Source organism: Chanodichthys erythropterus, chromosome 19, assembly GCF_024489055.1.
Source record: "Chanodichthys erythropterus isolate Z2021 chromosome 19, ASM2448905v1, whole genome shotgun sequence".
Taxonomy (NCBI): domain Eukaryota; kingdom Metazoa; phylum Chordata; class Actinopteri; order Cypriniformes; family Xenocyprididae; genus Chanodichthys; species Chanodichthys erythropterus.
Window position 1 is genome coordinate 3,658,995 of NC_090239.1, and position 13,135 is coordinate 3,672,129.

Genomic DNA, 13,135 nt, shown 5'->3' on the forward strand with positions numbered 1-13,135 from the left:
AAAAACATCCTGACGTCAAACTTAGATGACAAACAGAGCTCCAGCGGTTGATGGTGTTGTGATGCTAAAACAGTTTAATGCCACTCAGTACTATAATATTACACTTTTACTTATGATGGCTTACTTATAGTTGTTTCTGCATATTAAGCGGAGATGGAAATGATATATTAAAAAAATAAATAAATAAAAAAAATAAATACACAGTTCACCTTAGGAAAACTATAATTTATTTGCCTTCCAGAGATGATGTTAGATGATGTTAACTGGTGATTTGTGTTATAATGGCAGGCACAGCACTGAGCAATCTATCATTCTGACATAAAATGTGTTTTTGACTATAGAACAGAATAGTTCAATCAATGATAATGCAGTCTAGGTTATGAGCAGTTTTGTTCTGACATCTCGCTCTGTTTTCATAACTTCAAGTACACCATATAGAAGAGTCTGCTGCTCTTCTGCACAGCCTCATTTTCATGTCAGATTAAATTTGCCATCCACTGTGACTAAAGTCTGTAGTCTGCCGTCAGTCTGTCTGTCCATCTGTTGATTTAGTAAAGCTCATATGCATTATTAATGTCTCCAGTCACATTAAGCAGCTATTTTTCAGCAGCTCATTATAAACAGATTGTATCTGTTGGCCCTGATGAGAAACTCTCCATCTCTCCGTTACAATGAAGGAGTCAGAGCTCAGAGCAGACGTCCTGCAGATCTGTGCCGTGATGTTAGCGCTTGCTCATTGGCGTCGAGCTCACACTGTTTATCTAGTCAATCAGAAATTCATTCAGTTCGGATTGCGCCGCCCCGTTTGAGATTAAAGGATGATTAATAAGGCTGCTTATGCGTTTACACAGCCAGAACCTTTTAAGATGACTTACAATTCAGTCGCTGAAATCCAGTTGTGCTAATGAGATGTCAAACATCTGACAGACACTCACACATGAGGGGTCAGACATTAACATCGCTGCTCGTTCTTTCATGTTGGAAATTAATAATAAGAAACTTGTCAGATCTACTTTAGCTGGTGACTTTTGACACTTGATATTGAAGCATCGGCTGATATTTTTCAACTGCTGCCACGTGATGGTTTGAAAATGTTGGACAATAGACTGCTTAGCTCAACAACTGTCAACATGGAATATTTTTTTTTAAATGCATTTAAATTTATAAAATATTTTACTCATTGATACATGTGCATGTTATTTAAAAAAAAAAAATAAATAAATAAATAAATAAAAATGCATACACATATATATATATATATATATATATATATATATATATATATATATATATAATATGGGTCAATGACGTGACACACATTTTTTCTGTCCATATGGTTTAATAAAAATTAAAAAGGTTAAAATTTCAAAACAAATTAGCAAATTACTTGCATACATTCTCTTTTTTGCGGACCAAGTCTGTTTTAATTAATTTTGAGAGAATAGTTGGAGGATGACTGCAAAAATGTCAATGTGGTGTAACTGTAAAAACTTTGTACCAAATAGTTGATCTTGTTTAAAAAAGGTGAAAAAAAAACAAAAAAAAACACTTTAAAATGGTTCCAAATAGTAGGTCAGTTTATATTACATCTTTAATCAGCATCATAAACTAGAAATATTTGACTAAATTGGCCCCTATAACAGAAAGGCTTGTAATAGGAGTCAAATGGTATAACCGGTTACACCAATTGACATTTCAATTTAAAATCAAATTTGATAGGCATTATCATGGACACCTATGTAAGCACATGGCCTTGTAGGAATAAAAAGTTAATACTCATGTCACATGCTCTTCTTGCACAATTTGGACAAAATGGCTCCTTGAAAGGTGGTTACACCACCTTGACACTTCAGAAACTTGATTTGACTCACAAGATTCCCCAAATTAATTATAATATCCAGAACAATGGTGCACCATTTACTTTTATTTTCTGAGAATTTCTTTTTTGAGAATTTCACCTTTTTTAAACTAGATTAATTATTTGGTACAGTTTTAACAGTTACACCACATTGACGTTTTTGCAGTCACCCCCCAAATATTCTCTCAAAATGAATTGAAATCAGACATTTCCGTCCTCAAAAAAGAGAATGTATACTAGTAATTTGCAATTGTATTTTGAAATTTTAACCCTTTTAAATTTAACTAAACCATATGGACACAAAAAAAATAGTGTCACGTCATTGACCCATATATATATTTATATATATACACACACCAATAATATTGTACTAGGGCTGCAACAAACGATAAAAAAAGGAAATCAATTCAGCTTTTGAAAGTGTATTTTTAATGATTTTCAAGCCAACTGAATAGACCAATATCCTTCAGGTTTTCTTTCCCCCTCAGAAGTCATCAATAGTCCAACTGTTACAATGACTGGTACTGTGTTTTTAAGTCTGGGAATTGTAATAACTTTTTAATAACAGTAAAAATATTAATGTAATTGTGTGGTTTTTTTTTTTTTTGTTTTTTGTTTTTTTTGGAAAAATGCCCCTCTCTAGATAAATATATATATATATATATATATATATATATATATATATATATATATATATATATATATATATATATATATATATATATATATATATATATATATATATATATATAATATATATAATATATATATATATATATATATATATACACATATATATATATATATATATATATATATATATACACACTAACTATCGAGTTTATGGTCATTGAATGGCTGAGGTACATGTTACGGTAACACTTTACAATAAGGTTCATTAGTTAAACGTTATTTAATGTATTAACTATCATGAACTAACCTTGAGGTATACATTTGTTACTGTATTTACTAATCTTTGTTAACGTTACCTAATGAAAATACAGTTGTTCATTGTTTGTTCACATTAGTTCACAGTGCATTATCTAATGTTAACAAGATTTTAATAATGTATTAGTAAATGTTGAAATTAACATTAACAAAGATTAATAAATGCTGTATAAGTGCAGTTCATTATTAACTAATGAACCTTATTGTAAAGTGTTACCAATGTTACATTATGTGTGATATATTTGTTTGCAAGTTTTATTGACTTCTTTCTGCAGTTAAAACTCCCATTAAGTGATTACATTACAGATGGATTCATTTCAGTAAGTTCAGTTAAGTAATTTTTGTTCATTCATGTCTATTTCGCGCTGTAATAGAGAGGAATATGTTCACATGCCGCTTGAACCGAAGTGTTACAGCGATCTGCCGCTCCAAGTTAAACAGCGTCACAACCACAAGTACTGTTTGAATCCCGTAGTAAAATTGACAGAATTTAAAAGCTGAGACTTAGTTTTATATCAAAAGTAACCTTATCTGTCGGGGCGTGTTGTCTCTGTCCTCTTTGCTCTGCGATGCATCTTTCACTGTGTGGGACGTGTGGAACAGTGAGTTTGAATGAGAGTTGGTGGCCCTGCATAACAGTATTCTGTAGTTATGCTAAACGTTATGTTTGTTATGTTTATGCTATGTTAATCTCCCACATTTCACGGGTTCGACTTTTTTTTTTGAGTTTGCAAAAAAAGTTTTTTTTTTGAGTTTGCACTATGTACTCCAAAGCGCTGACTACTTTTATTGGATTGGATCCGGGAGGGCTGCATTACAGTAATGCGCTATAGCGCCCCACTGTTAACACCGCGTTATTGCAGGCAAGAGACTATTCGAGAACAAAAATATTTGTCGACAATTTTTTATTGTCGACGTTGTCGATAATGTCGACCAATCGGTTCAGCCCTATATTGTACTTGTACTTATGTATTTAATTTGTTACAATATTGTTGTAGACAAAAGCTTTAGATGTAAAAGGAGTCTGTATTTTGTTTTATTTTCATATTATGCATCTTTAGACTGTTACATTCTGTCTGGTATTAGTAGAAAAAGGTCTATGTAGCAAAATTCACGGTGAGCAGTCAGAGTCACAAAAACTACTCAAAATATGTCACATTACAGATGTGAAATGTTCCCTTTGACATCCGATGCTTTGAATTGGTTCATCTTGATTTGATTGCAAAGCGTCATTTTGCAGTGATTTGAGTCTCTCTCGTTCTGTTCTTCCAACCTGTTCGCATTTTCTCCTTTTCTTTTTCATTATCCTCAGCTGTGACACAGCTAGAGAAGTATATAAAGATTTCATGTTCTTTCTCATAGTTCATTAGTGACGGCCTTATTGAACTAAGTGAATAGAGCGTCTTTAAGTCTCTCTAATATCCTCCTAATGTCGTCTCAGTGTGGCGGAGTTAAAGACCTGTGATTAAGTTTATCATCTGAAGTTTATGTGCTTCCTCGCCAAAAGCTGAATGGTGTTCTAATTCTGCGAGAGATCGCATCAGGAATGACATTATTCTGAGTTTAACTAACCGTTTTTATGGTTCATTTTCTACAGGCTGTTGTTAAAAGGTTAGTTCACCAAATTAAAATTCTGTCATTAATTACTTGCTCTTATATCGTTCCACATCCATAAGACCTTCATTCATCTTGATAACACAAATTAAGATATTTTTGATGAAATCCGATGGCTCAGTGAGGCCTCCATTGACAGCAAGATAATAAACACTTTCACATGCCCTGAAAGCTACTAAAGACATATTTAAAACAGTTAATGTGACTTCAACGTTTATGTTATGAAGCGACAAGAATACTTTTTGTGCAGCAAAAAAAAAAAAAAAAAAAAAAAACTTTATTCAACAATATCTAGTGATGGCTGATTTCAAAACACTGCTTCATGAAGCTTCGAAGCTTTACAAATCTTTTATTTAGAAACAGTGCTTCGGAGTGTGTATCAAACTGCCAAAGTCACCTGATTTCAGTAAACGAGGCTTCGTTATGTCATAAGTGTTTCGAAACGTTTTGAAATTTCAATAGTTCACGTGACTTTGGCAGTTTGATACATGCTCTGAACCACTGATTCAAAACAAAAGATTCGTAAAGCTTTGAAGCAGTGTTTTGAAATCACACATCACTTGATAAATAAAATCATTTTGTTTTTTCGGTGCTAAAAAAAGTATTATCATCGCTTCATAACATTAAGGTTAAACCACTGTAGTCACATGAACTGTTTTAAATACGTCTTTAGTAGCTTTAGGGGCATCTGAAAGTGTACATTTTCTTGCTGTCAATGGAGGCCTCACTGAGCCATTGGATTTCATCAAAAATATCTTAATTTGTGTTATGAAGATGAAGGTCTTAGGGGTGTGAAACAACATGAGGGTGAGTAATTAATGACAGAATTTTCATTTTTGGGTGAACTAACACTTTAAGAACAAACACACTCATTTAAATAAGATAATGATTTAAAATGAATGAATAGATCATGACCATAGTCTCGTTTTCTCAAGTTTTCTTTAAATAGACAGTGGCTGACATGATTTTTCTCTCATTTCAGAGTATTCCTGCGAGCCATCAATCAGTACGCTGCCGTACTCAGCAAGAAGTTCCTCGATCAAACCAACTTTGAGCTGCAGGTGAGACTTAAAGTTGCCTACAACACATATCTTTGACTTTGTTGTTTGGAGCGCAAAATCACTATCATTGTAAGCTAAATCTCCTTTTGTGTTCATTGCAAGAAAGAACTATAAAGATACCTTTTATAATGCATTTAGACTAGTAAAGTGCTTCCAGAAAGCAATGATATGATTGAGATTTCTTGTTTATGAAAAGCACGCCTTTTAATCGTGACCATCAGCCCGGTTGTGTTAAAGGAAGTTCCAGCAGGGATCATTAAATTTCTTTCTACAAGAATAACTCATGACAGGCTAATGGGCTGCAATTTCCGAGCGTCTGATTTGAATATTTGAAGCGGCTCTTCTGTGAGCATTGTGCTCGCGGTGGTGGTTGTTGTTGGTTATTCTTATCTCGCTCCTCATAACCGTGAAACCATCTGGCGATGCACACTTTGGTTTCCAGAAGCCAGTGAATTATTTTCAAATAATTGTTGTGAGTGACATCAGCCATTCTGTGCTTTAAATAGCAGGGTGCACTACGAGAATTTCTCATGCTTTGTGCAAATCCTTCACAATACGTAATAAACCAGTGTGCATAACCTGTCCCCTCATCATTTGTGCTACAGACATGAATGTCTTGATGAGCATTACTTTAGTAAGTGATCAAACTTCTGAAATCCAGTTTGTAGATGTCTAATTGAAAGGGTTTTCTAATTCTATTCTAATATGTAGTCATATTAAAGTGCCCCATTATGCTATTTTAAAGGCTCTTCATTTTCATTCACATTTACATGCATCCAAGTTCAAAAAACACTTTATTTTTCTCATAATATACATTGCAGCATTACCTTTTTTCTTGCTGTCTAAACACTCTCTAAACCCCTCCTTTTTGAGAGTTTCCTCTGCTCTGATTGGTGGCCCAGTCTGTTGTGATTGGTCAACCACTTATAGCGTGCGTCAGAAATTAAACATCCATTACCATATCTGAATTCCAGCTCTTCCTCAGCGCTTGAGACACAGTGATGCATACAATAATGATGGTGTCGGTTTTACCTTATCAATCTCATCAAACTGGATTTGCTTTGGCAGCAGAAAATGGCGTCTTCTCGACATGAACAAAACAAAACAAACTCTTCCAGTCTTTCCGCGGCAAAGTAGACATTGTTCACCAATGAAGACCAATAGCTGGCATTATGCAAATTTGTTAAAATCTTACGCAGGTTTGAGAAGTAAGAGACTGAGACTGGAGGGACTGACAGCTCGTTTCAGGCAGTTCAGATTCTTTTTTTTTTTTTTTTTTTGGGAGACAAAAACTCCATTTATCTGCACTTTGATCTTTAAATCTTTTTGTAGACCTTTTACAGACACACATCTGCTATATTACACACTACATGAAAGGTAATGTCTGGGGGGAAAAAGCAAAATAGGGGCACTTTAAAGGATTAGTCCACTTTCAAATAAAATGTTCCTGATAATATACTCACCCTCATGTCATCCAAGTTGTTCATGTCTTTCTTTCTTCAGTCGAAAACAAATTAAGGTTTTTGATGAAAACATTCCAGGATAATTCTCCTTATAGTGGACTTCAATGGCCTCCAAATGGTTGGTTGAAGGTCAAAATTACAGTTTCAGTGAAGCTTCAAAGAGCTTTAAATGATACCAGACGAGGAATAAGAGTCTTATCTAGAGAAACCTTGCTTCCGCTAGAGATCGCCTTGCATGTGCTTCCGCTTTCTGTATTCTTCAAAAAGCTTACGTTGTATGTCCTACGCCTTCCCTATTCTACTTACGGAAAAAAAACGGAAGTGGTGCCGCGTTCGTTCTGTAAATTGAATAGTCCCTTTGATGTTTTCATCAAAAACCTTAATTTCTTTTGACGGACGAAAGAAAGACATGAACATCTTGGATGAAATGGGGGTGAGTAAATTATCAGGAAAATTGTATTTGAAAGTGAACTAATCCTTTAATGCAGTATGATTTAAGAGCTGTTCACACCAAGAACAATAACTATATTAGCATCCACACCAAACCACGAGAATGTTCTGTTTATTATAAGCACATGCTACAGTAATGTCATGTACCTCTTTAAAGGCGGGTAAATTCTAATTGGTTGTCATTATTTTATCATTCACCAGCTGTTTCTCCGTGAAGTCAAATCGTATCTCTCCTTTCTTTCTTTTTTTTTCAGTTGTGGAATAACTACTTCCACCTCGCTGTGGCGTTCCTTACCCAGGAGTCTTTGCAGCTGGAGAACTTCTCAAGTGATAAACGTGCCAAGATCTTCCACAAGTAAGCATTAATATCACAAGCACCTACTCATAATGTACCGCTATAGAATTGTATAGCATTAACCTCTCAGCAGGAAGAATTACAGAGGAAAGTATGTTTATGATGCTTGAATATTTAAAAAAGCATCCTTTAAGCATCTGTTTGTCAGAAATGATGCATTTGGAGTGTTAAGATGAGAGTTAAAGTGTCAGACAGCCTTGTTGTCATGTTACATTTGCATTTATTCATTTAGCAGACGCTTTTATCCAAAGTGACTTACAAATGAGGAATACAACAAGCAATTCATCTTAAGGAGGCAGCAACACAAGAAGTGCTTGTAATACAAAGATTTAAACATCATCCAGATTAGTACAAGAGTGAACAGTGAGAGGCATATGTAAAAAAAATACTGAAAGCATAGTAGTAGTTGCATATAGGGCAGAGAAAGGTGAAGGAGATTTGTTTTTCTGAAAACATGTTCAGGTTCTGCATCGCTGTTCAGGGCTTTAGAGAAGGAGAGACAGCAGGGCTGAGTGAGAGACAGAGCAGTGAAGAGCCTCTTATCTGCTCCAGGAGCTTCTGTCTGTGTTTGCCCGTGGCGTGAGCTCATTCTCGCAGAGACAGATCACTGTCTGTCAGGTCTCTTCAGCCTCTGGAATCACACAGCCTCTCAAGAAGCTTCCTCTCAGAAACACAAGGACACATTTCCAAAACCACCCGTTTTCTCAGGATAGTAACGGCAACTCTTTCTTGGAGGCGTTTTTGCTTTTAGTTTTTGGATGAATTGCACAGATTTTGAGAATACACAAGAAATTAATGGCCAACAATCTCTGCATCAGAACATTTTAATAATTAGATCATTTGAATAAGCATTACACATACAGTACTTTGCAGATAAATGAGACCTTTACAGTATTAGATATTAACAACATATTGGCTATCAGTTGTTATTAGCAATCTCTATCTGTCCGTCCATCTATCCATCCATCCATCCATCATTGTTCGTTGGCTGGTTGGTTCGTTCATTTCCTTCATTCATCATCCATCCATTGTTGGTTGGTTGGTTCATTTCATTCATCCATCCATCTTTGTTTGGTCGTTCTGTCCATCCATACATCTGTCTGTTTGTCTTTTAACTTTTAATAAAGTAACCGGTTTTAAAATACATATTTTTTTTAGTAATCAGCCATAACATCTTCTTGTAACATCTTCTCATATCTTGAAATATACACTCTAAAAAATGCTGTGTTAAAAACAACCCAAGTTGGGTTGAAAATGGACAAACCCAGCAATTGGGTTGTTTTAACCCAACTGTTGGGTTAAATGTTTGCCAACCTGCTGGGTAGTTTTATTTAACCCAACTATTGTTTGAAAATGACTATATGGCTGACTTAAAATGAATCTAAAATGAAATTAAAATGTTCATTTATTAAACATATTAATAAATGTTAATTTTCAAGATATTTTGGGTTCATTTTAAGTAAGCAATACTGTATTTGTTAAACAATAGTTGAGTTAAGTAAAACTACCCAGCAGGTTGGGCAAACATTTAACCCAACTGCTGGGTTAAAACTGGGTTTGTCCATTTTCAACCCAACTTGGGTTGTTTTTAACCCAGCATTTTTTAGAGTGTATGGTTTATTCATAGTTCCCTCATGTGGCAATGTGAAATCTGGATATTCTAATATTCCTCTTGTCCTCAAAAGAAAGACGAGCAGATGATATTTTTGGGTTAACAATCTCTTTAATTTTAATACCAAACTTGTGCAAAAATAAAAGCGCACAGAGCTCGACTCATTGTCAGCTATTATGCAGTTTAAATTGTTTACTTGCTGACAGCATTTCAACCTGATTACACTTCATGTCCTGGAATTCTACAAAACAAAAATAAGAAGCACAAAGTTGGCATTTTGAGGCTTTTATCAGAAAATGTGCTGATGTCTTGAGGATGCTGCATCTCATATTTCTAACAATCTGTTCGGCTACTTTGTTCTTCTGTGCTGTTTGCCCCCCGTTGTGCCTCTTTCAGAGTGATGGTTTCATTCCTTCAGTGCTGTAGCCTCAGCTTTCATCCTTCCCTCAACCTTTCATCACTCCATTCTCCCTGTGTTCTGCTGGAGGTGTCATGCTGACCTCAGAGAGGCTGCTGCTACCGCTGCTGACTCTGTCTTTTTTTTTGTCCTCTTTTCTCCTCATTCTGTCTCTGAGTCAAAACTGGCATCATGGTAAAGGAACATCCAGGCCAAAGCTCACATACTCAGTACAGATATCAGAAATACACAATATTTACTGGAGAACATGGTTTTGATATGCCATCCTGGTTGACAAGGGCATTTAGTGGTGTTTTACATTTATGCATTTGGCAGACGCTTTTATCCAAAGCGACTTACATTGCATTATACTATACATTTGTATCTGAGTATGTGCAACCCCTGGGATCGAACCCATGACCTTGGCATTGCTAGTGCCATGCTCTAACCACTGAGCTACAGGAAAGCTGAATTATATTGTCGATTAGCTGATCTGGGTGGTTTCAGGGTGATATGTAGTTGCTAGCATGTTCTGGGCATTTACCAAGCATTTCTGTAAGTGAATGTTAATGAATTTCCTTTTGTAGGTTGCTGTGGTTTTTAGTGTTCTATAGATATAGCCAGGGCTTGGCATTTACCTTTTTTTTACTGGCCACTCTGCATTTACACTGGCCACAATTTTGACATTAATACCATGGGGAAAACTGCCATATAGATATTTTTTTAATATTATCTCATCATTTGGCAGCAGGTTTTTAGGCTGCTGTCACTTTAAGACCTGACGCACAGATCCATTATACTGTTACACATGCGTTTTCTTTGTTTTGAACTGTTTGCGTTCACTTAAAACATAACTGACTGTGTTTACATGAATACTTGCCAAGACCAGCATTTTGACATTATTTTGTGTGTATTTGACTGTGTAAGCGCAATAAGCAATTTAGTACTGAGAGGCGGCTTTATGTGCACGCACTTTGGGTGTGAGCACAAAATCTGTGGGAATTAGTAAATTTATCCGCAATCCCTGAAACACCAACAATATTCATCCGGATCAAATGAAATGAGTGGGTGAGGGGAGGCGGTTTGTGTGTCAGCTCACTGTCGGAGAGATGAAAGAGAGAGAGCAGCTGGTATCGTGCCTCTATTCTGCGCAAAATGAGTGTTGGAAGAGTTCCAGATATTTCTGTATCAAATGGTATCAAAAAATCAATATTTTTGACAACGCTACATTGCACTTAGTTTATTATTTCAGATGCCTTTAAAAAAAACTTCAGTTGAAAAATGTATATATTAAATTCAACCTGCCAGAGTGGCTAGTAGGAGTGTTAATGTCAAGCCCTGGATGTGACTTAAGATTTGTTCAATACCTCAAGTATGAGCAAGCGAGCAGCCGCTTTAGCAAACAGCACTAATAGAAGAGGCGCGGGTGTCCCTCGCTCTTTATCTGTCGCTGTATTACGTTAGCATCTCTTTTCAGTGAATGTCCCGTGGGCTGGCAGGTGTGAGTGTTAACAGACTCGGCTTCCTCTTGAGTGTGAGGACACACACCCTCGGCTGTCTGTCTAGTTTGTTCTGTCACTGCAGACACCAGAGATACAAATTATAGAGTACCGCTTAGCAGGAAACAGACAGACCTGTATAGAGAGAGAGAGGAAGATGTGTGAGGAAGGCTGCAGGACGTCAGAAGGAGGTGAAGTAATTAAGAGAGCATGTCAAAGACGTCAGCATGTGAAAGGAGAGATCAGACAGGGAAAATGAAGTGTTCGAGATGAGTATGAGAAGAAACATTCACTATCTGCATATGGTATTACAGGAATGCACCAGTGCCAATCATTACAGGAAATAAAATTGACTGGATTAAAGAAAAATCATTTCTGCTCTAGTGTGTGCTGCCATTCTAAAGTTTGACATTTGTTAAAATGTTTTAATGTTTTTGAAAGAAGTCTCTTCTGCTCACCAGGGCTGTATTTAGTCGATCCAGAAATACAGTAAAAACAGTAATGTTTTGAAATATTACTACAAACTGTTTTCTATTTGAATGTTTTCAAAAATAATTTATTTCTGTGATCAAAGCTGAATTTTCAGCATCATTACTCCAGTCTTCAGTGTCACATGATCCTTCAGAAATCATTCTAATATGTTCATTTACTGCTCAAGAAACATTATTATCAATATTTAAAAGTTGCGCTGCTTTATATTTAGTTTACGGAATCTTTGATTAATAGCAAGTTCAGAAGAACAGCATTTATTTGAAATAAAATGTCTATTTCTCGCTGAATAGTTTAGATAAAATGAGTGAAAGTGTTGACATGCTTCCAGAATAACAACACATATTGGTATTGCTTTCAATTTAAACAGAACTCAAGGTGAATAAAGCCCTGGTCAGACTCGAGGCGAGTCACGTGACGTGCTTTAGCATGCTAGCGAGCATCTGATCTGCCGCACAAAAATGATTAAACGTCAGTAATGAGGGTCAAACTGAAGGAAGTAAGACTCAGAGGAGTTGCGAGAGGCTTTACTGTGTGTTAACTGGGCTCCGACGCACCTCGTCCTTGTCTTCGTAAATTACGACTGGATGAGAGCGTATTGACAAAGCAATCAATGGTGGCTCAGAATTCAGCCGAGGGCCACAGGCATCCCAAAATGACAGCGGTAATGAATGGCTGTCAGGGCCGCTGGAGGTAAAGCATAAAGGAACTGTCGCCATGCTGCTTACTTTACACTTTCTTTAAATGGGAGCACTGATTCGGGACGCTGAGGTATCGTCTGTGCTCCCGTCCTCTGTCGTTTTGCTAAACCTTTGTGACGTTGATTCTGGACAGCTTTTATTCCTCTCTCTGTTAGTACAATATTATTGTTTGCAGGTTGACACTAACAAACCATAAATGTGACTAAATTCCAGGAGAATAAATTGAGACGTTCTTATGAATGTTTTGTGGTCTTTGAGCATGATTTTATGAAATCATCTATCTTGATCTTTCTCTGATATCTTCATATTTGTATTTATAGGTATCAAGACATGCGGCGACAGATTGGCTTTGAGATCCGAGACATGTGGTACAACCTAGGTGAGCTGCCCTTTATTATTATATTAGACAAAATAGATGTGAAATTTATATGTATATAGTGTTGATTTACTTTGTGTGACTCTCTCAAATACTTAATTCTGGTTGGTGCATTGCAGCATGTTTTTGTATAATATTATATAATGTCTAGGTTTTGTTAAGTGTCTAAACTGCATATTATTATATGCTCTTGCATGATTTTCAATTCAAAATCCATCTATTTATGTGATATATATCTGTGTTGTTATTGGGGCTAAGGCTACGTTCACACTGCAGGCTGAAACGACCCAATTCCGATTTTTTTGCCCCTAT

At 36.0% G+C, this 13,135-nt stretch overlaps 1 protein-coding gene across 8 annotated transcripts in view; it reads left to right on the forward strand.

Annotated features, from left to right (window-relative positions):
- Positions 1 to 13,135, forward strand: part of dock1 (dedicator of cytokinesis 1) — a 273,581-nt gene that overhangs the window by 203,613 nt on the left and 56,833 nt on the right. For all 8 annotated transcript variants that reach the window (XM_067368773.1, XM_067368774.1, XM_067368776.1 and 5 more), the window contains 3 exons: positions 5,403 to 5,481; positions 7,649 to 7,749; positions 12,768 to 12,826. In XM_067368773.1, the coding sequence (XP_067224874.1) occupies positions 5,403 to 5,481; positions 7,649 to 7,749; positions 12,768 to 12,826 (239 nt within the window). The remainder of the gene's footprint in view (positions 1 to 5,402; positions 5,482 to 7,648; positions 7,750 to 12,767; positions 12,827 to 13,135) is intronic.